Source organism: Heterodontus francisci, chromosome 1 (assembly GCF_036365525.1).
Source record: "Heterodontus francisci isolate sHetFra1 chromosome 1, sHetFra1.hap1, whole genome shotgun sequence".
NCBI classification, from domain to species: Eukaryota; Metazoa; Chordata; class Chondrichthyes; order Heterodontiformes; family Heterodontidae; genus Heterodontus; species Heterodontus francisci.
Window position 1 is genome coordinate 121,462,541 of NC_090371.1, and position 27,536 is coordinate 121,490,076.

Here is a 27,536-nt window from a genome sequence, read left to right on the forward strand (position 1 = left end):
ACGCGAATTGAGATATTAAAGCTCCTTATATTTTCCCTAGCCCTCAGGCATACGCACATACATCCAAAAACCAGTTAACTGGCAAAAAAGGAATTTTTGTTTCCAGCTGTTTCAAAGGAATAATAAAACTTAGACTGCAATGATCTGGAAGGAAGTTCTTTGGTTTGGTACGGTGTCCTAAAGTCGAATAGTTGGATGCCACTCAAAGTCTTTCTAGGCAAGGTTAATGAACAGTCTGCCTTGCTTAGGCGTTCAAATAAATTCAACTGTTGAAGGCTTCACATACGTCTTCCATCAGGGGTGTAGCAATAGGTGTCAGTTCTCACATTCAATGCAAAAGTCCTTTTAAAGGTGCAACGTTTCTGCAAATTCAGGGTTTCTTCAAAAATTCAGGAGGCAACAGTACCACTTTATACAAGCCTTTGCTTTTCAAGAGCAAGGATTCTTTGCAGAGAGGGAATACTTGTCTGGTTTTTCTTCTGATCTCCAGGCAGGTCCAAATCAAATTCCAATTGCCTGCTTTAGTCCAAACCCACTGGCTTTTAAAGTTCAAAAATGAAACTAAAATTTTCCAGAAACAAGTCACATCCTAAGTCATAAATTCTCTCTTGTCACAAAAAGGGTAGCTCTTCGGTCAAACTCCCTGCTTGTTTCCTTGAAATTACCTGGTTTCCAGTATTTGTTTAATGGTCAAAACCAGGAACCTCTTGTTGACCTTGCTTCTTTTTTAAAAGCATCCATAAAGTTTGGCTATCTCCAGGTGTTTCAATGTCCACTGAAATCCTTTTCAGTTTAAAAAAATATAAAATCCTAAGTTTTAATTAAAAAAATGGAAATCCTTGTAACATTATACATAGAGGCAGTAAAAATCGTCCACAATGATGCATTTTAAAGATTGAGGGATCCAATTTCTGCCAGAAGATTGACAGAAACCCTGCAGAAACAGTGGAAATAGTCCATTTAATTGTTGCTGTGGGCTTTCCACCAATCTTCCACCGAAGTTACAAGAGGGATATTGTGAGAAATCCTGCAGAAATTCCAGGTGCATATTGTAAAATAATTTGCTGACTTATGGAGCTTTTTGACAGTGCTGGTACGTTACTGCTTTACCATGAACAAGTTGTCTTGATTGCACTGCAGGTTATCTCTGATCATAGCTCATAAAATATAATCTATTTAACGAATGCCACCTTTTCGGTGTGATCAAGAATCAATTGCGTGATAGCTATTAATTCCTCCAAAGTTTTAGTGGGTGCTGGCATCATTAATATCACAGATATGTCCTGGCCAGACCACTAAGTACCTCCACATGCATTGCTGATAAGATAACTTGTAAACTTGACAAAGCTGCTGAACAAGACAAAAACTGACTATATGCATTAACCCTTTAATAGTCAGAGGTTCAGGGAAATGCCTATTTCCATATGTTGACCTACCGGGCAGAATTTGGAAATGATAGTCCCTGACAAAATGGTGGGACCTGGAGTCGGTTGGAAACCTGTTGGAATTTGCAGCAGGATTTGTCGTGGCTCTTTAACTCCTAAATGCAATTAGCATCCCACTTAGGAGTTTCCCCACCAATCAGAGAGGGCAGATTTCTAGTTAAAGGAACTCTGCTAGCGAATCATTCCAGAGGTTGCAGTGACCCCAGGTTTGGAGAAGAGATGTGGGAAAGCTGCCCACTGGATCTCTCACACTTATCTGGAGGTCCTGCTGCAGGATCTAAGGGACTGAAGTGAGGAGATGTTTAACAAGGATGGGAGCAAGAAACTAGCCTCTAAACCAAGCAGGTTTGCATGGAAGAAGTCAGCAGCAGGCGTGTGATCCCTCCAACCTGGAGACGGTGCACCAAAAGGATCCAGAACCTCAGGAGGGCGGGAAAGGTGAGCGGCATCACATTTTCAGGTGCCAAGCCCCATATTCTGGGCTGAATTTTATTCTAGCAATGGGGGTCCTGGCAGGGGGCTGGAAGGCTGGGGGAGATCCCGCCTTGGTCCTCAGCCAGACTCCCTGAAGCCATTTGACCGTGGCAGGCAATTAATTGCCTGCCATCGGGGATGTGTCCCTATAAGGGATGAGCTCCTGCCTCCTGAGCTGCCGGCTCACCAGAAGACTGGCAGCTCTGCAGGACTGGCAGCGCCACTGAGACCAATGACCACTGCCGGTACTGCAGGAAGCCTTGCAGTACTGAGGAGATAAGAAGACCCGAGGCGAGGTAAGTGGGGTTGGGGTTGCTGGGGCCTTTCAGGCAGGCCGGCCATGGGGTGGAGTGAGGGCTGGTGAGGGTTGGGCTTGGGGGTGGGGGGGGGGTGGGTGTCTACCCGAGGGGCAGAGATTGCCACCTGGAGGGCCCTTCTTGGGCCCTGGATCGCCCCCAAAGGACCCCGCCCCGACCCTACAAGGAGGCTGCCAGGCTTCACCTGGTGGTGTCTCACTGCGGCGGTAGCCCTCTCCAACTTCTATAAAATTGAGGTGCCAGTGGGAAGAGGCCCTTAAGTGGCCACAGAACACCACATATTGCAGCTCCACTCATTCTTCTCTCCCCATCTGGCTAGCTAACTTTCACCCTCATTCTATTGCCCTTTTGCACCCATGCCTCACTTGTCATCCTCCATAAACGTTATCTTTCCCTCCTCTCCGCATAAGGCATTTCTAACACATAATTCTTTCTTTCCTTGCAGAAGAAGAGAGCACTCAATGTTGGGGAGAGGCAGAGGCCCAGGGGGCTGGAGGGGGAAGGGCGGGGAGAGGCAGGGATGGCCCTCCTGTGACAGACACATTGATTTTCCCTGGTCCCCTGGGAAAAGGATTTTGTTCCAGGAGGCTGCAGATGTCAGCACTGACCTGTCATGAAAGCCTGATTCCCCTGAGGCACTGGTGCTTCGATATGTTGAGAGAGCTGATCCTCTGCCTGTAGACTCTATGTTGGGGGTCTTACCTACTTCCAACTGGATTTTTGTACCCTGTCGAGCGGCATGTGGCTGAGGAGAAAGCATCTGGTGCTGCTGCTTGTGTTGCTTCTGCTGCTTCTGGTGCTGTTGGTATTGCTGCTCCTCTCGTTCCTCATCAGAGTTGCAAGGTAGGTCTGCATAAGCTGCTTCATGCCATGGTGAAGGTTGACAGCCAGGAAGTACAGTTGAAGGTGAGTGAAGTGCAAGACAGGTGAACTGACTTCCAAGAAGTTGGCAATAACCTGTCAAGCAGTGAAAGAGAACTCTCAGAGGAAGTGCTGTGAGTACCGATCTCTCACCTGGCCATGGCTGGAGCACTTCAGTTTCACTGTTCAAAGGCCTCCCAGCTTGTCAGTTTCACTGAATAAGCTCTCCCTGCTGTGCACGCACCTGGTTGACCTGGCAAATTGCTGACAGCTGAAGAAATAGGTGTGCAAACTGTTAAAGCCAGAATGGTTGCTTAAAACAGCAGTTAATGACCTATTTGTGTATCACACTTACTTACATGACAGCTCCATGGGGGTTCCCACTCGTCTGCAAACCCGCCCGGGTGAAACCTGGAATATGTCGGCATCCTGACCTGATGCCACCTTTAGGGGGTTTAAACCCCTACATGCACCCAAACCCAGGTCCCCTTGGCATTTAGGATTCTGCCCATTGTGTTTGTTTGAGCTGGTGTACAGTGGCACTATAATAAGCACTGAAATTACAGTAATAAAGCTATTCAAACATCAGGAATAGACATATTATGGTAGTAGTAACCATAACCATCTGCAACCACCATGTAATACTCAATTTAGTATGAAAATTTAGAAACACTCCATCTATGCTCACTCTACTGAATTATTGTTTTGTTTTTCAGGTACATTCAAAAAGCTAAGGTTATACGATGGGTGGCACATCACCTGACAAGACAATCTGATCTTGACAAGGAACTGTTGTTCAACATTCGTAACTTTACGAAGAGCAAAAATGTTAGTGGTACCACTTACATAACCTGCTGTTCAATACTGTGTTTAAGCACCGACAGCATAGGGTACAGGCTGAGGGTCCCTAGACTGAATTTTAACTCCCTGTGCTTGGTGGAAACCAGGCATAACAGGAATTAAAATCCAAGTGGGATGCTTCCTGTGTTATACTGCCCCATGAACAATGTCAATGCTGCTGTTTTCCAGGATGCCTGACTCTGTCCTATAATATCATTAGGACCCCAAAATAATATAATTTTAATTGTCTACTCAGTGGACCAAATGTCACAGTAAAGCCTAGTCGACACCCAGAGGAGGCCCTATAAATGTAAAACTTATTTTTGTAGGGTTGTGTGGAGTAGCGGTGCTCCTCTGGGCCCTGCAAGGAATATTTGTGTCACTGTTACCCTGGGTTGTTCCCCCAACCCTGCCCTTCTTCCTCATTACATCTTTGTGTCCCCCCTTTGGAATCTTAAATGCCAGACCGATGGAATACAGACCACTTGATCTTCACATCCCACCAGCTGGCTAACTGTCTAAAGTAGGCTGCTGGCCAGCAAATTACTGGGTATGGTAGTGTAGTGGTTATGTTACTGGACTAGAAACACAGAAAACTAGACTAATAATCAAGATATCATGAGTTCAAATTGCACCAAAGCTGTCTGAGAATTTAAATTGAGTTTTTAAAAAAGCTGGTAGCAGTAAAAGTGAGCATGGAACTGCTGGATTGTTGTAAAATCCTAACTGGTTCACTAATGTGCTTTAGGGAAAGATAACTTCCATCCTTACCCAGTTAGAACTATATGTGACACCAGTCCCACACCAATGTGGTTGACTCTTAATTTCTCCAGAATGCCACACATTTGTATCAAATCTGCTGCAGGGGTTCAAGAAGGCCCACCTCCATCTTCTCGGGGCAGCAAAGGTAGGGTAATAAATGCCAGCCTTGCTAGCAATGCCCATATACCAAGAACGAATATTATAAAAACGAGGCTTGGCAATTGAAATGGACTGGGTTTCCTTTTTCATCTCCTCGCTGGCAGCCCATGTATCCTGTTGGTTTTCTAACTGGATGTTAAAATTTGCCCCTCCTTTATTGATTTGGTCTTCCTGTACCTTCCAAACCTGCAACCTCTACCACTTAGAAGGACAAGGGCAGCAGGCGCATGACAATACCACTATTTGCAAGTTCTGCTCCAAGCCAAATACCATCCTGATTTGGAAATACATCACCATTCCTTCACTGTCGCTGGGTCAAAAACCTGGAACTCCCTCCTTAATAGCACTGTGGGTTTGCCTACACCGATGGACTGCAGCAGTTCAAGACCGTGGCTCACCACCATCTTCTCAAAGGCAATTAGGGATGAGTAACAAAACCTTGCCAGTGATGCTCACATTCCCATGTAAGAATTTAAAAAAACATGAACACAAAATTTATGAACTTCAAGGGAGGACCAAATTAATCAGTGAGCCTTGTGACTTGACCACTATGAATCTGGTCGGCTCCCATTTGTCCTATGGAGTTACGCTTTATTATTTGAAATTGTCAATCTGGAAGAGTGAGAAAACACATCGGCACCAAATAAACCACTGGAGTTGGGAGGTACTGTAAGGGTGGTTTGTGTGCTTCTGGCATGAGTACCAGGAGACACCTGCACAGGATCTGATAGAATCATAGTATGGTTACAGCACTGAAGGAGGCCATTCAACTTGTCGTGTCCATGCTGGCTCTCTGCAAAAGCAGCTCCGCTAGTCCCACTCCCCCCAGCGCCCACCTTTCCCCATAGTCCAGCAATTATTTAATCTTCATGTGCTTATTCAACTCCCTTTGGAAACCACAATTGAATCTACCTCCACTGAGGCAGTGCATTCCAGATCCTAACCACTCGCTGCGTAAAAAAAGTTTGCAATCACCTTAAATTGGTGTCCTCTAGTCTCAACCCTTCAAACGGGACAGTTTCTCTCAATATACTCTGTCCAGACCCCTTATGATTTTGAACACCTCTATCAAATTTCCTCTCAACCTTGTCCAATCGATTCTCGTAACTGAAGTCTCTCATCCCTGGAATCATTCCTGTAAACCTTTTCTGCACCCTCTCTAAAGCCTTCACATCCTTCCTAAAGTCCAATGTCCAGAATTAGACACAATACTCCAGTTGAGGCCAAACCAGTGTTTTATAAAGGTTCAGCATAACTTATTTCCTTTTGCCTCTATTTCTAAAGCCCAGGATTCCAAATGCCTTTTTTTTAAACAACTTTCTCAACCTGCCCTATCACTTTCAATGATTTGTGTTCAAATGTCCCCAGACCCCTCTGTTGCTGGACTCCCCTTAGAATTGTACCACTTAGATTAGATTGCCCCTACTCATTTTTCTTACCAAAATATTACTTCACACTTCTCTGCATTAAAATTCATCTGCCACGTGTCCATCCACTACACCAGCCTGTCTATGCCCTCTTGAAGTCTATCACTATCCTTCTCACAGTTCACAATACTTCCAAGTTTTGTGCCATCTGCAAATTTTGAAATTGTGCCCTGTACACCCAAGTCCACATCATTAATATATAGCAAGACACGCAATGGTCCTATTACCAACCCCTGGGGAACCCCACTCTATACCATCCTCCAGTCCAAAAACAACCATGCACCACTACTCTCTGTTTCCTGTCACTCAAGCAACTTCATATCAATGCTGTCACTGTCCCTTTTATTCCATGGGCTTCAACTTTGCTGATAAACCTTTTAGGTGCCACTTTATCAAATGCCTTTTGGAAGTCCATGAACACCACATCAACTGCATTAACCTCATCAACCAACTCTACCTCATCAAAAAACTCAATCAATTTAGTTAAACATGATTTGCCTTTTACAAATCCATACTGGCTTTCCTTAATTAACTTACATTTGACCAAGTGACTGTTAATATTGTCCCTGATTATCGTTTCTAAAATAATTTCCACCACCGAGGTTATACTTACTGGTCTGTAGTTGCTGGGTTTATCCTTACACCCCTTTTTGAAAAAGGGTGTATTATTTGCTATTCTCCAGTCCTCTGGCACCAGCCCTTTAAGGAGGATTGGAAGATTATGACTAGTGCCTCCATAATTACCACCTTTACTTCATGCAGCATCCTTGGATGCATCCCCTCTGGTCCTAGTGCCTTATCAACTTTAAGTACAACCAGCCTTTCTAATATCTCCTCTTTATCAAATATTAGTTTATCCAGTATCTCAATTACTTCTTTTGACTTTGGCAGTATTTTCTTCCTTGGTAAAGGCAAATGCAAAGTATTCATTTAGTACCTCAGCCTTGCCTTCTGCCTCCATGCATATAGAGTCATAGAGAGATACAGCACTAAAACAGGCTCTTCGGCCCACCTAGTCCATGCTGATCATCAACCACCCATTTATATTATATCCTATATTAATCCCATTTTCCCTCTCACATCCTCACCTTCCCTCAATTCTCCTACCACCTACCTACACTAGGGGCAATTTTTTTACAATGGCCAATTTACCTATCAACCCGCAAGTCTTTGGCATGTGGGAGGAAACTGGAGCACCCAGAGGAAACCCACACGGTCACAGGGAGAACTTGCAAACTCCACGCAGGTAGTACCCAGAACCAAACCCAGGTCGCTGGAGCTGTGAGGCTGCGGTGCTAGCCACTGCACCACTGTGCCGCCCTATGTCCCCTTTTTGGTCCCTAATCGGTCTTACTCCCCCTCTTACTACCCTTTTACTATTTATATACCTATAGAAGACTTTTGGATTCCCTTTTATGTTAGCTGGCAGTTTATTCTCATACTCTCTCTTTTCCTCTCTTTTTTTCTTTCTCACTTCCCCTGTGAACATTTTATATCCAATCTGGTTCTCATTTGTATTATCAACCCAATATCTGCCATATGCCTCTAATCGTTTAAATTAAAAAACAAAAATAACTTTTTCTTTGGAGGTCCAGGCCACAATCCTAGCCAGTTCCTCCAGGTGGGAGGCCCACTACCATCATTTGGTGGCCTGGTATGCCTGGTCCTCCCAGACATAATGGCTTCTGATCCTGACACCGCGACTGAAAACTCCGGGGTTCAGGAACTTCCATGTTGGCAGTCCCTTGACCAGGATGGGCTTAAATAAATCTTTTCAATTCTAGTTGAGAATTTTCTAAAACAAAACTCCCCTCCCCGCAAATAATCAGGTAATTGAAAAAATAATCCTATCAGATATATAATCAGACAGGAAAAATATTCTATAAAATGCAGAGGCGTTTGCATGTGTAGAGACAAAAGCAAGGGATTTATCTCAACAAGTAATCACGGCCCCTCTTTAGGAACAAAAATAGATTTTGATCCTCTCGTAGTACTAATTCCAGACTAAATATTGTCCTATTGAAAGTGTCTTTGTTTAATGTGGCTGTGAGTTCTTTTCAGATAGTGTTACAAAAGTACCTTTGCAAACTTTTGTGATTGAGCTGATATACTTGTTCACCTTTCATTTTATTGTAGGAGAGAGATTCTGCGAAGCTAAAGAGTCTTCTTTCTGTTCTTCCTCATCTACGAAGCAGACATGAGACTGCAATGGTAATAGCACAACATGACAAGGACAGAGTTCCTATTAAAACTATAATTGAGATGAATATGAAAGATTTGCAATTCTGAACAAACTCTTTAATTCTCTGTGTAAACTTAATCTTCAGATACAGATGTTTAATTAACGTTTAATATTTAATGCCTGTAATTGAACAATGTGATGGAGCTTTGTGGTTTACCTAAAAATGAATCCAAAGGATAACAGTGCACTATGTACCTCACATAATCCAGTGAGCCTGGGTTATGGGTCCATTCTGGGATTTTCTCAGTAATGATTCAAAAAAAAAAGTTGCCTCAGTGTATCAAAAAGTTTTGTTTTGTTGGGATCGTTGTGTGGAGATTCTGTTGGAGAGCTTTGTTTTGATGTTACATGATACTGCACTCTACTTGTTCAGTCTGAACAGGCATATTACTACATTGTGCCTTTTGTGGTGTGGATATTGTGCCCTTACTCGAGCTCATTTTGGATGCATCCACTGGAAAGAAATGAATTATGTATTTCAGTGGTTCATCTTTTAAAGGAAGAAGAGTAGATAAACATTTGAAACAGAAAGATACATGGCAGTGGAAGAGAACAAGGGAGATTAGTTCAAGTCACACTCAGAGACTTGAGCACAAAAATCCAGGCTGACACATCCAGTGCAATACTGAGGGAGTGCTGTACTGAGGGAGTACTGTACTGAGGGTGTACTGTACTGAAGGGGTGCTATACTGAAGGAGTACTGTACTGAGGGAGTACTGTACTGAGGGTGTACTGTACTGAAGGGGTGCTATACTGAAGGAGTACTGTACTGAGCGAGTACTGTACTGAGGGTGTACTGTACTGAGGGAGCGCTGTACTGAGGGAGTGCTGTACTGAGGGTGTACTGTACTGAAGGGGTGCTATACTGAAGGAGTACTGTACTGAGGGTGTACTGTACTGAGGGAGCGCTGTACTGAGGGAGTGCTGTACTGAGGAGGTACTGTACTGAGGAGGTACTGTACTGAGGGAGTGCTGTACTGAGGGAGTGCTGTACTGAGGGAGTTCTGTACTGAGGGAAGTACCATCCTTTGGCATGTTAAACCGAGGTCCTGTCTGCTCTTTCAGGTGAATATAAAAGATCCCATGTCACTATCTTGAAGAAGAGCAGGGGAGTTATTCCCGGTGTCTTGGCCAATATTTATCCCTCAATCAACATTAAAAAAAACTGATTACCTGATCATTATCTCCTTGCTTTTGTTGGAGCTTGCTGTGTGTAAATTGGCTATAGTGTTTCCTACATTAGAACAGTGACTATACTTTAAAAGTACTTCGTTGGTTGTAAAGCACTTTGGGATGTCGTAAGGTTGTGAAAGGCACTATATATATGCAAGCCTTTCTTTAGTTTTGGATTGCTCCAGCAAAGAGCTGGCACAGCCATGATGGACCCCTCCTTCTGTGCTCTAAACCTTTATGGTTCTGCAGGTCATCTGATACTGGGAGGTACTACAATTTTTTTTCCATCGTCTAACTTTGGATTATAATAGTGCTTTCTGTTTTGAATTTATGACATACCAAATTCTGATGCTGTTTCTAGGATTGTGATTATCTGATGGCACAGGTACTGCAAAAGTTGTGATGGAGGACTATTTGCAGTGAGCAAAGTTGTGGACTAATTTGTTTGAACTATTTAGGCTAAAGTTTTATTCTCTTTTATCATCAACCTTAATATTAATATTCTCATGGTAATCAAGTAGATTTGGCACCACAACATCAGATTTGAAATGTAGGGTAAGGATTTAAAAATACTTATAGTAAATCTGTATGCCACTGCTATTACTGTGCTGCAGTTCAGAGAATAATAATAATAGTAATTTTGGAATACAAGGCAAAGTACTTAAAAAAGCAAAATACCACAGATGTTGGAAATCTGAAATAGAAACAGAAAATGCTGAAATACTTAGCAGGTCAAACAAAATCTTGGAGAGAAAAACAGTTAATGTTTCAGGTCGGTGACCTTTCCTTAGAAATAACAAAACCCTCCCCTCCCCCATAATGTCCCAGTCGTCACCACCCCCACCCCCCACTTCACTTGCTTGAAACCTAATACTTTTCTTACCTTTGCCAGTTCTGATGAAAGTTCACAGACCTGAAATATTAACTCTGCTTCTCTCTCCACAGCTGCTGACTGATCTGTTGAGTATTTCCAGCACTTTCTGTTTTTATGACTAAAGTTAAACCAACTGGCCTGTAGTTGCTGGGCTTATCTTTACATCATTTTTTGCACAGGGTGTAATATTTGCAATTCTCCAGTCCTCTAGCACCACCACCGAGCCAAAAGGAAGACTGGAAAATTATTGCCAGTGCCTCCACAATTTCCACTCTCACTTCCCTCCATATCCTTGGATGCATCTCATCTGGCCCTCGTGCTTTATCAACTTTAAGTATTGCCAGCCTATTCAATACCTCCTCCTTATCAATTTTAAATTCTTCTAATGTATTAATTGCTTCCTCTTTCGCTGTAGCCTGGGTAGCATCTTCTTCCTTGGTAAAGACTGATGCAAAGTATTCATTTAATACCTCAGCTATTCCCCCGCCTCCATGCGTAAATCCCCTTTTTGGTCCCTAATTGCCCCTACTCCACCTTCTACCACCCTTTTACTGTTTGCATGCCTCTAGAAGACTTTGGGATTACTTTTTATGTTAGCTACTAGTCTCTTTTTATACTCTCTCTTTGCTTCTTTTATTTGCTTTTTCATTTCCCCCTCTGAACCTTCGATATTCTGCCTGGTTCTCCATTGTATTGTCTATCTGACATCTGTCCTAAGCACACTTTTTCTTCTTCATCTTCATCTTCATCTCTATCTCTTTTGTCATACGGGGAGCTCTGGATTTGTTTGCTCTACCTTTCCCCTTCGAGGAAATATACCTTGACTGTGACCGAACTATCACTTCTTTGAAGGAAGCCCATTGTTCAGTGATTTTTCCTGCCAGCCTTTGATTGCAATTTATACAGCCCGGATTCATTCTTACTCCATTGAAGTTGGCTTTCCTCCAATTAATTATTCTTACTCTAGATTGTTCTTTGTCCTTTTCCATAATCAATCTATACCTTATGATACAATGATCACTGACCCCTAAATGTTCTCCTACTGATATTTGATCCACTTGACCCACCTCATTCCCAAGAATCAGTTTCAGCCATGCCTCCCCTCTCATTGGACTGGAAACATACTGCTGTAGAAAATTTTCCTGAACATATCTGAGAAGGAATATCTGAGCTGGGGAGCGAATAATGCATCAATAAAATGGAAAAGGGTAAGCCAAAGATGAATTTGAAAGGAAAAGACAAACTTGCATTTATAAAGCACTTCCATGGCCTCAGGGTATCCCAAAGCCCTTTACAGAAAATTAAGTCTCTTTTGAACTGTAGTCACTGTTATAATGTAGGAAATATGACAACCAATTTTCTCACAGAAAGATCCCACAAACATCAATGAGATAGTGGTCAGATAATTAGCTTTAGTGATGTTTGTTGAGGGATAAATGTTAGCTGGGATGCTGGGGAACTCCATCACTCTTCTTCAAATAATATTATGGGATCTCTTATGTCTACCTGAGAGGGCAGATGGGGATCTTGGTTGAATGTCTCATTGAGACATTTGGAAGTGGACATTGATCCTACAAATGAAAAGAAAGAATTTATATTGTATGTTTCACATCCTCATGACATCCCAAATCACTTCATATCCAATAAATTATTTTTGGAATGTAACAACTGTTATAATTTAGGGAAATGTGACAGCAAATTTGCGCACAGAAAGGTCTCATAACCAGTAATAAGATAAATGACCAGAAAATCTGTTGTTAGTGATGTTGGGTGGGGCAGAAATATTGGCCAGGACACCAGAAGACTCCTCCTGCTCTTCTTTGAATAATGGGATGGGATCTTTATATCCTGAGATGGCAGATGGGACCTTGGTTTTATGACTCATCCAAAAGATATTGCTTCTAACAGTGCAGTACTCTCTCAATACTGCACTGAAATGTTAACCTAGGTTATGCACTCAACTCTCTGGAGTGAGGTTTGAATGCATGACCACCTGTTTCAGGGATGAGAATGCTACACTGAGCAAAGGTATATAACTTTAGCAGAGGCTATTATTTGGGACCACACATTTGGTAAAAGAGGTTTTGTAACATCACAACGTTCAAGTAATTTCTCAGAGAACACAATTAGATTGTGGTCTTGATGTTTAACATTCAAGGACAAAGTGGCTAAAGGTAGTTGGGGATAGAAAGACAGGAGAGTGTGTAAATTGAGTGACTAAATCCAAAAACCTAATGGGAACCTTAATGCCACATAATTAGGTTGTGAAGTTTTTGAGTCACTACTTGGACTGCCAGAGGACTGGTCACCCCATTCCTTCGCCACTCTGCAGTAAAATCAGAAATATATTCACAAAGACTGTACTTGCTAACTGGTTTACTGGAAATCAACTCCGGCTGAAGGTCACCCATTAACCACTTTCACAAGAGAATAGGATAAAAAATTGAAAGGGAAAGGAAATGAAACTTGTCATAAATAGTATCACTGGCACTTATCATGGTTATTGTTAAAAAAGAGATCTGCTGTCGAAGTGTTTCGTCTTTCGCTCATCAGGACAGATGCAAGAATGCCAAATTTCAAAGGAAGTAACAGTTTATACTGCATGAGAAAAGGGTTCTGATTGGTTGGCAAGTTGACTCTGATTGGTCGAGGCGTTGCCATAGAGAATGCACCAGGAAACTGTTGCCCCCACACTTTTGTTTAGTTCAGAAAAGGCGCAATACCCAGACATGTTCCTTTTGCCTGCAGAAGACATATATATACATACATATATATATACATACGAATTAGGAGCAGGAGGAGGCCACTCGACCCCTTGAGCCTGCTCCGCCATTCAATAAGTTCATGGCTGAACTGATTACTCCACATTTCCACCTATCCCCAATAAGCTTCCACTAAAGGCCTGCTCGGGTCTGCAAAAAAAATCCCGACCCGAGCCCGACAGAGCCACATCCGACCTGAGCCTGACCCGGCCCAAGTCCTTCCATTTTTCCCCACGTCCGACCCGACCCAACCATCAGTTAACTTACCTTCCATTTTTCACTTTGTTGCTGATCTGCAGAAGCTTAAAATAACTGTAACAAAACCACCTTTCTGGTCAAAAAATTACATTAACAGTGGAGCCACTTACCTGTGCTTGAGCGTGTCCAACCCGACTCGACCTGAGCCCGAATGCCGGACCTGGCAGTGCAACCCGACCCGACCCGAACCCTACACATGTCGTCGGGCCCCATCGGGTTCAGGTCAGCCTTTACCTTCCACCCCCTTGCTTATCAAGAATCTATCTACCCCTGCCTTAAAATGTCGCTTCTCGCAAGCATAAGCGAGCCACAGTGCGAGCACGATAATCTTAAATTGGTTCTTAGTGTAATTCTTAGTACATTTAGGATTGTTCAGCAAGTGCTGTCCAATCGTGGACTCACATCAAATGTTAAGACATTGTGTTCTGAGTTTTGCATGTATGGGCTGGTTGTGTACGGTCAGTAGTCTGCCTATTGCGAGCAGCTGCACTGGCACTATACAACACAAGTCGTATTTTCCACTATCAGGATGCTGCTGTCAAGCCAAAAAGACATCCTCCTACCATACAAATAAGTAATGTGGTATATATATTTCAGTGCTGGTGCGATGCCAGGTACGTAGGCCGTATGACCCAATGACTGGCTGATCGTATCAAATAGTACGTTCCTTCGGCTGTTCACAATAGGCAGGGTACCGACCGTACTCAACAAGTTCATACTTGCAAAACTCAGAATACTGAACAACCCCAAATGTGCTAAGAATTGTACGAACAACCAATTTAAGATTACCAGTCGGGCTTGCAATGTGGCTCACTTATGCTTGCTATAATCTACATATGCTCATCCGTAAGGACCTGTCCTTTGCAGGCAAAAGGAACATGTCCAGGTGTTGCGCCTTTTTTGAATTATACAGAAGCATGGGGGACAATAGTTCTCTGGTGCATTCTCCATGGCAACCCCTTGACCAATTAGAGTCAACTTGCCAACCAATCAGCACCCTTTTCTCAGGCAGTATATACCATTGTTCCCTTTGAAATTCGGCATTCTTGTGTCTGTCCTGATGAGTGCAAGACAGAAAGTTTTGACAGTAGGTCTCTTTTTTCAGCAATATTCAAGTTATGTTCTACTAAGTGACTACATATCATGGCGCTAATGAGATGGCACAATGTAAATATAACATTGCCCTCTGCAATCAAAATGTTACTCATTTTTTATATCTTTTGCATTGAAGATACAATCACTTCTACGTAAGAATCGAGCATTTCAAGTCATGCCCCATATTGTGCAGTTGGAGGTTTGCCAAGCTGCAGTCTATCAGCAGTAAGTGACAGGTCTGCAGAGCCACAACAGAACTTATTTAATAATGAATCTGCCAATTTTATGGAGCATTTACTCCTTGGTTATCATTAATTCTTTTTTGTGAGAGCAATGTTTAAAAAGGGTATAAGAGCCAAGAATAAAATGTGGACAACTTGCCTTCCACAATGAGGCTGTTAACAACCTTAAGGAGCGTAGAATTTCCTACTACTTATCTGCAAGTTCTGTGTCAAAGAACCTGCAGCAATGATCTCATAGTTGTCAATTGTCTCCTTTGATGGCTGAGGGATCATTTCTGCTGAGTCCCTGAGCCAAAGAGACTAGGAAAGTCCCAGCTTTGAATTTATGTTTGGGCTAAATTAGCTGATATCATTCAGGGTTTCAATAATGGGCTACAATTGGCTTGGGAAGGTGAAAAGTGGCCATGGCTCCCAGTCCTGACTGCTGTACATGAGCACAACTAGAAAACTGGTACGGACAGGATTTGTCTTAGCTGTGTAGCGCGCTCCCCACCCCCCCACCCCCCCAAGTTTGAATAGACTGTCAGTAATCACTCCCAAGGCTGTAATGTATATTGACCATTTGAGGAAGGTACCAGAGGATGTCTGATAGCCATGGAGTGATTTCAAGCCTATAATCCAATCACAGCTTTCAGCCATAAACTGTTCTTTACATTCCATTGTATCTAACTGTGATATCTTTGTCACATGTCATTTCACTAATATCAAGAAAGGTCGAGTAATCTTACTGGGGTAAACACACAAGGCCTTATAGGTTGGCTGTGATGATATAAAACTATACAACTTGGCAAAATAAGCCAGAACCTCTTCCTCCATCTATTTTATGGCAAGGGTGGCTTTCCTTCATATGAATAACTTAATTTATTGCAGGGGGTAGTAAAGTGGTTATGGCTGGAAATGTCAATGCCTTTGGCAAAGCCACAATGTCAGAACCATGGTCCAGTGATACATCATGGCCTGCATGTACTTTAAACCCACCGCACCCACCCTAGCAGCCCCTGACTTTCATAGTTTACTTTATCTGATGGGGTTTTAGAATGCATCCTGCCTTGCTCAGGGTTTAGGCAGTAGGGCTATTTTGATGTTTGCTAATTCATGAGACAGATTAAATTGTTGATTTGCTTTAACAACATAAGAACATAAGAAATAGGAGCAGGAGTAGACCATTTGCCCCATCAAGCCTGCTCCACCATTCAATATGACCATGGCTGATCGTCGGTTTCAACTCCACTTTCTACTTTAGCGTCTGTAGACATAAAAATGTGGGCAGCATAGTGGCACAGTGATTAGCACCGCAGCCTCACAGCTCCAGGGACCCGGGTTTGATTCTGGGTACTGCCTGTGCGGAGTTTGCAAGTTCTCCCTGTGACCGTGTGGGTTTTCACCAGGTACTCCGGTTTCCTCCCACAGCCAAAGACTTGCAGGTGATAGGTAAATTGGCCATTGTAAATTGCCCCTAGTGTAGGTGGGTGGAAGGGAATATGGGATTACTGTAGGGTTAGTATAAATGGGTGGTTGTTGGTCGGCACAGACTCAGTGGGCCGAAGGGCCTGTTTCAGTGCTGTATCTCTAAAATAAAAAATATGCTGACTATGTTTTTCCTCATTGACTCTGACCTATCATTCGAGAGGTGGAGAGGCTGGAGACACAAATGTGTAATTGAAGTATTGAATATATGCTTTCTATTCTATTAAGATTTGAAGCCAAAACACTGGTAGTCCGAGAAGGCCACCGACCTGAAGCATGCTATTTTGTATTCAGTGGTAAACTAGCAGCTACATCAAGTGATGGCTGTTCAGAAAATCAAAATCATCTCACTGAAGTTCTGAATGAAATTCAGGAGGGTGATCTATTTGGGGTAAGATTCTTTGCATTGACCACCTATCTATATCTTATGAAAACTCTTATGTCTGCTCACACTTTCTGTCTGCAATACTTACTGTATGTTGCCATGTTTTTGTTACACTTTTGTGTCAATTCTTTCCCAGTATGGCTTCCTATGTCCATATTTATAATGGCTTTGCCTTGTGTAAACTCACCACTCTACCAAGGTTCTACTAAGTTATTGAAAATGTTTTCTGAAAATGTTTTCACACAATTGGATTTGTGATGTCCAAAATAAGAGCTTAAAAGGCAAAAAAAAAACCTATTTCACAGTAAATTGATTACATTAATTTACATTTATTTTGTGCATTTTAATGTTTTGTTAAAGTTTTTAGTTGAAGGTTTCAACCTCACCCAAAACCCTGTGCTTAAACTTGATATTTTGCTCTAAATTTGGATTGTGATCACTAAGCATGTGTAATGTAACTAATTTCTCAGAATGCATCAATACATATTCATAAGAAATATTGCTAGAATATTGTTTTTTAACTTATAGCATTCAGTGGTTTTGCTTCCAATAATTTTGAAAGCTTTATTGAGATAACATTTATATTGAGTATATAGGCTGGAATTTTATGTTGGGGGAATTTTATGTTGGGTGGGTGGGCTATGTTGGGTGGGTGGGCTATATTGGGTGGGTGGGCTATGTTGGGTGGGCTATGTTCGCCCATCAGCCGAAAAGTCGGGGGTGAGCCTGCCTTCACTGGGCCTGGGGAGCCACGCCGGGATTTTGCACTGCCCCAGGCCCTCAATTGGCCTTGGGCGGGACTTCCACGTCCTTGAGGCAGGAAGTCCCGCCTAACGGAGCTGCCGACCAATCAGCAAGCCGTCAGCTCTTAGTCCCAGCAGTGCCACTGGGAGCGGTGGCCACTGCTGGGACTACATCCAGCCAACAGAAGCAGGAGGAAGGATGGCCCAGGGACTAAGATAAGTTTTTGGGGCCTCACCGTGGACAATTGGCCGGGCATCGCAGAGGCAAGGGTGTGCCGCCTAGGAGGGTGGCGGGGGGAGTGTTATCCAGTGGGGGCGGTTGGACTGTGGGGGGGCCCTCCGTGGGGCACCGGGTGCCTGATCATGAGGGCCCCCCAGCCCGCAAGAAGGCCGCCAGATTTTACCTGGCAGTGTCTTGAAGCCTTTGCTGCCCGGCCGCCATGGGTAAAATACCAGTGGCGGTGGGAGGAGGCCCTGAAGTGGCAATTAATTGTTCACTTAAGGTCCTTGATTGGCGTGAGGAGCCCAGGCCGTTTCTCGCCGCCGCTGCCCCACGTAAAATTGCAGTGGGGGTGGAAAAGCATCAGGAACGGACTTCCACACTCCCCCCCCGCCCCGCCCGCCTTCCACTCAATTTTATGGCCCCCCGCCACCAGCCCGCCTGTTGTAGGGTCATTAAGTTCCGGCCATAATTACAGTGGGAGCACCTGATATAGTTAACTTCCATTATAAATGTGGACTGGGAATTTATAAAGGAAATATAAAAAATAAAGGACAAAATGCATGAAATTAAAATGGGGTCTGAATTAATTACACATTCCTTGGTCCAATTATCCCCGACCTCTAATCCAACTTCAGGTAAAGTCTCACTTGCTTTAGAATCCACATGTGTAATGCCATGGGAAAATCAACTCGTGTTTTTTATTAACAACAAAAATAGTTTAACACTTATCAACATAGTAGCTAACTCTTTAGGCCTTGTCTAAATTTTTATTTTTCAGGATGCTGCACTTTTAACAAACACAAAACGGCCTGCAACAATTTTATGCAAGACTAACGCAGAACTCTTGCTGATAAACAAGGAGGTGTGTCTTTAAGTTGGTGAACTATAGTTACGAAGGGCTGGCAATGACGCAAAAACATTATATCATTGTCAGTATCCCTCTGTTAACATATTTATGAAACTACTGAAGTGTTGTTAACTAAAAACATAGACCATATCTGAATCTGACCATAAAGATATCTGATGTTCTGATGACAGAAGATATGGTCTCGTTTCCTGGAGACCTCTAACAACAAACATAAATATTGGCTGACCAAAATTAACACATACATCAGTCTTTAGAGAAATCTCTGTGTTTTCCACAGCACCTATTTTTATAATGCATAATAGCTGTGGAGGTTTTCTATGCCAACTACAAATTATTTCTCAATTAAACTTGCACCAACAATCTCACAATTGTTAATCCTTCAGTTTGAATGCCATGAAGAACAATAGATAGCTAACGTCAGTGGTGCAAGATTACAAGAAAATATTTTCCCATTCTAAGAGGAATGTGTAGATACATAAGGGGTCAATTTCCTCTGAGCTTCTCCTGCTCTGTAGCCATAATGTTGGTGGGAATTCAATGGGAATTCTGTCTGCATGCTTAACCGGGGTTTAGGCCAAACTTTTGATAAAGTTGAGGTGGCAGAGCATGAGAAGGCCCATGGAAAATCTTCCCTATTATATGTTTTCAAGAACATGCACTCCAGATTGGCATAATAGTTTAAACTTTGTGCTCACAGTTAGATATCATGTAACCAAATAGATCAGTGTTGTATAATCACCGCCAGAAACTCCCCTGTAACACAGAACTATTTTCTTATACTCGCAGACTGGATTTCAAATTCCGATAAAGGTGTGGCGGACATTAGTTTCCAATCAGATGAAAGTAATGTTTGGATTTTCTTGAATGATCATTGCTATTACTGGCTTGCTACATTTGTACAGTTCCTATTTTAAATTTGTGGGATTCTCCAGTTGCAGAGTATTTGAATCTATTCTGAAAGCACATTAACACACCATATGTATAATTGCAAATAACAGCTAAAAGCAACATTCAAAGAAAGGTATTCAACATTAAGAAATCTAAAGGCCCACAGATAGGCAATGAGGCTACGTATGTGATTAATGGTACAAATACAAGTTAAATCCTATCATTTATTTATTAAATACCCTTTTTTCAACATTCTTTATTTTCAATTCTCAGGATTTTGAATCTGTACTGGCCGGATTTCTCCAGCAGCGCTATAGTGAAATTACTGATTTACTGAGGTACTGTAAAATTTTAATTCAATAAAATGTTATACAGTTGGGCCAGAAATTGCTGCAATGGCAAACCTTGAGGTGAATGCCATTAATTAGACTTTTATGCTCACCATTGGCATTGCACTATGCTTTGTGCCATAAACTGCTGGAATGTCAAGAGGATAATGGCTCTGTGATGTCAACATTGCATTTGGGACCTCATGAGCATTGCTCCTAATGGCTTATCTCCTTAATCAAAGACAGGATAGAGAAAGAAACAGAGCAAATGTCAGAGAAGGAAATAGGGTGGAGTCAAAATAGATACTACAAGAGAAATAAAGGGAAAGAAAAAATATTGGATTAAGGGAGAAAAAAAAGACCGAAAGGAAAAGTAAGAAAATGATTTTAAAAAGCAGAAGAAGAGAACATTGTAACCCAGTTGTGTTTGGGAATTGTTGTCTTGGTCCTTGAGAAGTTAATGAGTGAATGACAGGGTAGGTGTGTGCAATGTACATACAATCTTGACTCATCTTGACTCATTCTTGACTCAGCGGCCCAGTCTATCATGATCAGGACCAATGGAATACCCAGTGGGTACACTATTTCACTGTTTTCACAGCAACATAGGAATTACTAGATGAGAAAAGACAAGAAAAAGTCCATCTAGTTCATCTGATACCATCCTGTTGGTTAAATGATTGAATGAGTTGTTTGACTAAGCAAACCTATCAGTTTCTATCAATTGCTCTCTACAAATACTCAGAGGAAAACTCCAGTGGTGGAGACCTTTCAGAACCATAGGTCCAAACTCAACTTTTTCCTCCCAAGCATGCTATGCTTCCTACATCATCTCAAATTACTCATATACTGTGTCTCAGAATGTTATTTTCTGAAAGAAATCTATTTAATTTGCATTTCTAAATATTGAAACACCTTTGCATCCTGAAATCTTTTGCCTTCCGGCACCAACAGGAGTGTCGATAGCAAGACTGACAGAAAATTATTACCAAGAGATAAAATGTTTAAAAAACTTCTACAGACAATTTGCTACCCATTTGAATTACAATCCATAGCTCCATAGTTGTCTTTCTAGGCCTCCAAGGTTGAAGGTCATGTCAGGATCATAAATCACATCTTTACGACAATAGTTACTGATTTTTAAAAATTCTTTTTTTATTCTTTCACGGGATGTGAGCATGGTGGCTAGGCCAGCATTTACTACCCATCCCTAATTGCCCTTGAGAAGGTGGTGTCGTGTTGCCTTCTTGAACCGCTGCAGTCCGTGTGATGTAGGTACACCTACAGTGCTGTTAGGAAGGGAATTCCAGGATTTTGACTCAGTGACAATGAAGGAACGGCGATATAGTTCCAAGTCGGGATGGTTAGTGCTTGGAGGGGGACTTGCAGGTGATGGTGTTCCCATGTTTCTGCTGCCCTTGTCCTTCTAGGTGGTAGAGGTCGTGGGTTTGGAAGGTGCTGTTGAAGGAGCTTTGCTGAGTTGCTACAGTGCATCTTGTATATGGCACACACTGCTGCCACTGTGCGTTGGTGGTGGAGGGAGTGAATGTTTAAGGTGGTGAATGGGGTGCCAATGAAACAGGCTGCTTTGTCCTAAATGGTGCCTAGGGAATAATTTGTATTAACATTGTAAATGCAGTAATTTCATGATTACCATTAACCTCAATGGGGAGGCTTATGGTGAAAAGGTAATTCTATTGACTTTGACGAGGCTAACAGCGGTGCGGCACAAATTTATAACAATTTGCAGAGAATTGGAAATCAAGGCATATCAGTTTATCGTTACAAATTGCTGGATTTTTTAACGAATTAGTTCCTAGTTAATCTTCTCATAACCGTGTCATTATTAATATTAGCACAGACCTAGGAAAATAGCTTCTGGTGACTTTCTCACCCCAGGAATAGCACAAGGCAACGGATCATAGAATGATTACACCACAGCCCGTTGTATCCGTGCTGACTCCCTGCAAGAGCAACTCAGCTATTCCCACTCCCCTGCTCTTTCTCCGTAGCCCTGCAAATGTTTTCTCTTCAGGTTCTTATCCAACTCTCTTTTGAAAGCCCTGATTGTATCTGTCTCCACCACACTCGCAGGTAGTGCATTCCCGATGCTAACCACTCATAGCATAAAAGTCACCTTAAATCGGTGTCCTCTTGTTCTTGACCGTTTTGCCAATTGGGACAGTTTCTCTCTATCTACTCTGCCTAGACCCCTCATGGTTTTAAACGCCTCTATCAAATCTCCTCTCAACTTTCTCTTCTCTAAGGAGAATGATCCCAGCTTCTCCAATCTATCCATGTAACTGAAGTCCCTCATCCCTGGAACCATTCTCCTAAATCTCTCTAAAGCCTTCACATCCTTCCTAAAGTGCAGTACCCAAAATTGGATACAATTCTCCAACTGAGGCCTACCAGAGTTTTAAAAGGTTCATCATAACTTCCTGCTTTTTGTATTCCATGCCTCTATTTATAGGATCTCATTCGCCATTTTAACCACTTTCTCAGCCTGCCCTGCAACCTTCAACAATTTGTGCACACACCCCCAGGTCCCTCTGTTCCTGCACCCACCATAGAATTGTGCCCTTTATAGTATACTGCCTCTCCTCATTCTTCCTATTAAAATGTACCACTTCACACTTTTCTGCATTAAATTTCATCTGCTGCACGTCTATCCATTCCACCAGTCTGTTTACACCCTCTTGAAGTCTATCACTATCCTCCTCACAATTCACAATACTTCTAAGTTTTATATCATCTGCCTATTAGTGCCCTGCACACCCAAGTCTTGGTCATTAGTGTACAATAAGAAAAGCAGTGATCCTAATACCACCCCCTGGGGAACCCAACGGTATACCTTCCTCCAGTCCGAAAAACAACCATCTCCTGTCACTCAGCAATTAGAATTAGAATTAGAATTAGAACATTACAGCGCAGTACAGGCCCTTCGGCCCTCGATGTTGCGCCGACCTGTGAAACCATCTGACCTACACTATTCCATTTTCATCCATATGTCTATCCAATGACCACTTAAATGCCCTTAAAGTTGGCGAGTCTACTACTGCTGCAGGAAGGGCGTTCCACGCCCCTACTACTCTCTGAGTAAAGAAACTACCTCTGACATCTGTCCTATATCTATCACCCCTCAACTTAAAGCTATGTCCCCTCATGTTTGCCATCACCATCCGAGGAAAAAGACTCTCACTATCCACCCTATCTAACCCTCTGATTATCTTATATGTCTCTATTAAGTCACCTCTCCTCCTCCTTCTCTCCAACGAAAACAACCTCAAGTCCCTCAGCCTTTCCTCGTAAGACCTTCCCTCCATACCAGGCAACATCCTAGTAAATCTCCTCTGCACCCTTTCCAAAGCTTCCACATCCTTCCTATAATGCGGTGACCAGAACTGCACGCAATACTCCAGGTGCGGTCTCACCAGAGTTTTGTACAGCTGCAGCATGACCTCGTGGCTCCGAAACTCAATCCCCCTACTAATAAAAGCTAACACACCATATGCCTTCTTAACAGCCCCAGAAGGCATATGGTGTGTTAGCTTTTATTAGTAGGGGGATTGAGTTTCGGAGCCACGAGGTCATGCTGCAGCTGTACAAAACTCTGGCAATGAAAGACAATATATCGTAAAATGAGGTAAGAGTAATAATTGATGTGGAAAACCTCAGGTGGCAATCCTGGCAATTCTTCTGAGCCATGACTGGAATTCCAGCACTGACGCTGGCAGAATTTGAGAGTTCAGTGGGAGGCCCCATTATTTAAGCACCCATGGCTGGTGCCTGCATGACTCGAGTTGTGTCTCAGGTAACCACAGGTCCGGGGTAATATGGGGGCTGGGGTGGTGTGGTGGTTGTGAGTGGGGGCTGGGGTCCATCTGGAAAGACAAATTCATGTGCCTGTTGCACCACCCCCCCACTGCAATTGGACTGATAAAGTAGTTTGTAAAGAAATTTCTGCACCTGTCTTTGGGCTTCCCGCCTCCTGAAGCCAGTATACATCGTCCTTTTTGGTGAATTAGCCTCCAGAGATTCTTGACCTTCTTTGAGTCTAAGGTTGCTGGGACTCCCAACAGTCAGGATCCCTGCTCCCTCCCACTATCTCAGTGGCCTTGTAAAGGATGGACGGAGCCTCTGACCTTTATAAGGGCATTTGGTAATTCCCAGTGCAACCTAGACCTGGCGTATCTGCATTGCTGCCTAATTTAAAGCATTTCTGCTGAACTTCCATTGGAGTTGTGATGGGACTGTGCTGGAACAGTCATGGAATTTCAGCTGCAATATTCACAAGTCCATTGAGACAGCCATTTATTTATCACAACTAGATGGCATTCAAATACAATGTAATGCCAATATTTAATAACTATTTTTGTATTTAGTACTTTTGTTAAATTAATTAATATTAATAATGCAATGTATCTATCAGTGTTCTGATCCTTTACTGGAGATTTAAAGATCAACTTAATGATCTTGGCAGGAAAGGCTCCAGGAATGCATCATTCCAGTGGGACTTTGTGCTACTACAATAGCCAGCTGGCCTTACGCAATTCAGTGAGGTCAGCTTTTTTTTTCATGAGCGGAGGGATTGCTTTGATTGGTGCAGATCGGATATCGGAGGAGCATTAGTTCTTAAAGGGTGCTCCCACTTGGCTAGCTCATTTTTTTGGCTGCAACAAATTTCCAAGGCCAGAAATGGGAGGTGGGCATGGGAACATAGTAAGCTGCCTCTTTGAATAAGCTGTTGATTACCAAAGGAAGATAACAAACATTAATAGTGGACCTCCTAACCTGAAATAGAGTGGGCTCAGTTGAGGCTGTGGGCCAAGTAAAGCTTGGTGACTTTGTGCTAGCCTAGCAAAGTTATTGCCCTCTTTCACTTTATCTTCTTACTTCTCCTTCAAAAGAAACCCACTCTTCACAATAATAGTATGAAATGTGATATATTTTTATTGAGAGTATGTCCTCAGCCATTTCATACCGCATCTTTCAAATCGATGCTTCATTTGTTTTTGTGCAACTGCTGTCCAATGTGACAGAGTTAACGCCAGAGATGTTCAGGAAACCTATTTATCTCTTATGCACCCATCTCATACACATACTGCTCATATAGGCACCAGCTCAGATACATCAACCTCAGGGGATTTAAGACCAGGAGGCACCACATGTGAAAAGCACACAGCACAACTGAGGTGCAGCAAGTACCTGTTCCCGTCCAATGCCGATCATCACAGCATGAACATATAGAAAATCATTTGACATGTCCATGCAGCTGATATAGAGGGGTACTCACTGCCAGAGCTATTGAAAATTAGGGTGGATTATCTGTCCAGCCTTGTAAAATTAACAATATAGAACAATATTAAAATAAAAAGTGTTGATGAGTCATCATGGGAAACAAAAAGACAAATCAACGTATCATGTGTAGTCTTTATTTGAACGAGGTTCTGAAAAAGACTCCACTTTAATTATGAAACTGTCCATTTCCTTTTTGACACTTGCATCATTTTCTACTTTTAACTTCATATTTATATCATTTGTGGGGTTTTTTTGGGGTCGATTTTATGATTTAGCATTCCACATGCAGAACTCAGGAGCAGATGTCGGGGATTTAGTCTGAGGTTAGCAGCCCATGAGAGTAAACACAGATTGAAATGCTGGATTTTTGAATAATTATCCTATCAGCAGTGCATGAATTTAACACGTGCAGTCTTCACATTGAAAGCAGAAATTAAAAATTATTTGCTGGCACACTGAAAAGAGTGACATAGCTTTAATAATCCACCAGATGGTGCTTACAAGCTTCATAGCTGAAGAGCTGTTAACAGTATATTACAAAAGGTGCATCTGTCAATCATCAAACTGGAAATCAATCCAATGCAAAATTAAATCAATTACAATTTATTATTGGTGATTCTTCTACAATCAAATATCCAGAATTTTTCTCTTTGGTGCGATCAGCACTGGATGTGGAGGGTGTGGGATTTCTATTCGCCTGTTTGACCTAATGCTGACCTTGCTAAACTTCCTGAACTTCAGCCTATTGTAAAAGGTCTGGGCAGGCCTGTGGCTTTTTTTTAGAGATACAGCACTGAAACAGGCCCTTCGGCCCATCGAGTCTGTGCTGACCATCAACCACCCATTCATACTAATCCTACACTAATCCCATATTCCTATCAGATCCCCACCTGTCCCTATATATTTCCCTACCACCTACCTATACTAGGGGCAATTTATAATGGCCAATTAACCTATCAACCTGCAAGTCTTTGGCATGTGGGAGGAAACCGGAGCACCCGGAGGAAACCCACGCAGACACAGGGAGAACTTGCAAACTCCGCACAGGCAGTACCCAGAATCAAACCCGGGTCCCTGGAGCTGTGAGGCTGCGGTGCTAACCACTGCGCCACTGTGCCGCTCTGAATGAGTTCATTCATACCTCACTCATTTTGGGGTGAGAAATAGTATGGCAAATTAAAAACATGCAGCATCTTAAAGGGGTGAATTAATTTTTGGAAAGCAGCTTTGTAAGTCATTGCAGATTGTTTGAGAGGTCTGCTGCAGTGCACAGCATCCCCATGTTTTTACAGGCTGCAGTGAAAGTGTAGCTATCACAAATAAATCAGAGGAAGGAGCCATTATTTGTAACTGAATTGAGAAGGCCTTTAAAATGTATTGACCAGGCACAGTTGAAGGAGGTAATCAAGAGAAGCCAGTGCCAAATCCACAACCCCACATATTGCAATTCAATGTTGCAGCAAAAGGGTAGAAAAGGTAGGTGGGTCCACTCACCTTGTGCACTTAGGTAACACCTAGGCGGAGCACTAGATTAGATTAGGAGGTCAAACATCATACACTTGCACCATTGGCAAACCAGGAGGAAAGAAACTTTCGAGAGCTTATTCCAGGCTCCTTAATATCCAGTTAGGAGCAATATTCACAAGAACTGAATGGCAGGAAATGGTGGATATGCAGCCCGTGATTTTCTATTGATTCATTTTTAATGGACGGAAAACCAATTTTGTATGCCTGAGATTTTCTGCAATGTATTTCAGTGGATGCCATTCCCCACTGATTATGGAATTTTGCCGTAGGCACGTGTAGAGTGAAGACTTTAATGAAAATTATGTCGCACCTAGATTTTGTGCACACAGACATTGTTTTTGTCAAAGTTTGGCATGCGACTTTGATGACATGTTAACCATGAGAGCTCTGTGAGTTGATGCACAGGTGACTGACTAGATGATGGCATCTTTGTGGAGGGAAGTAGGAGGGTGTAGACAGGATGCTTCATGTAGTGACCAGATATGGTGGTGAAGCGAAGGCCTTTTGTATCAGACTGGCGTGAACGTCTCTTGCAGCTGGTGACAGGTTGTCCTTTGCATCTTCGTCTAGCTGATCCCTCTGCTGCCCTGGGTGTTTAACTCTTGTATGGCTTTCATAAGGAGATGCTGTTGTCGGGTGAAATCGTGCAGTATTCAGTAGCCCAGAACCAAGCTTGAGACCTGAGTTAGAGATGTACTTCAGAATTTCAATCATTCTCTGCGACGACTGTGTTGGGAGTGTGGTCCCCATTACAGCAGTAAAAACAGAAATGCTCAGCAAGTCTGACAACATCTTTGGAGAGAGAAACAGAGTTAACGTTTCAGGTCTGTGACCTTGCCTCTGACCCCACCCCTTCTTCTAATCTTAACCCTTG

General features: G+C 42.6%; 1 protein-coding gene across 1 annotated transcript in view; it reads left to right on the plus strand.

Moving 5' to 3' along the window:
• Window positions 1–2,975: 2,975 nt before the first annotated feature.
• LOC137367163 (cyclic nucleotide-binding domain-containing protein 2-like) overlaps window positions 2,976–27,536 on the plus strand; it is a 172,996-nt gene continuing 148,435 nt past the window's right edge. The window contains exons 1-7 of the mRNA XM_068028624.1: window positions 2,976–3,079; window positions 3,814–3,925; window positions 8,422–8,496; window positions 14,826–14,914; window positions 16,627–16,789; window positions 18,528–18,611; window positions 19,779–19,843. Of these exons, the coding sequence (XP_067884725.1) occupies window positions 2,976–3,079; window positions 3,814–3,925; window positions 8,422–8,496; window positions 14,826–14,914; window positions 16,627–16,789; window positions 18,528–18,611; window positions 19,779–19,843 (692 nt within the window). The remainder of the gene's footprint in view (window positions 3,080–3,813; window positions 3,926–8,421; window positions 8,497–14,825; window positions 14,915–16,626; window positions 16,790–18,527; window positions 18,612–19,778; window positions 19,844–27,536) is intronic.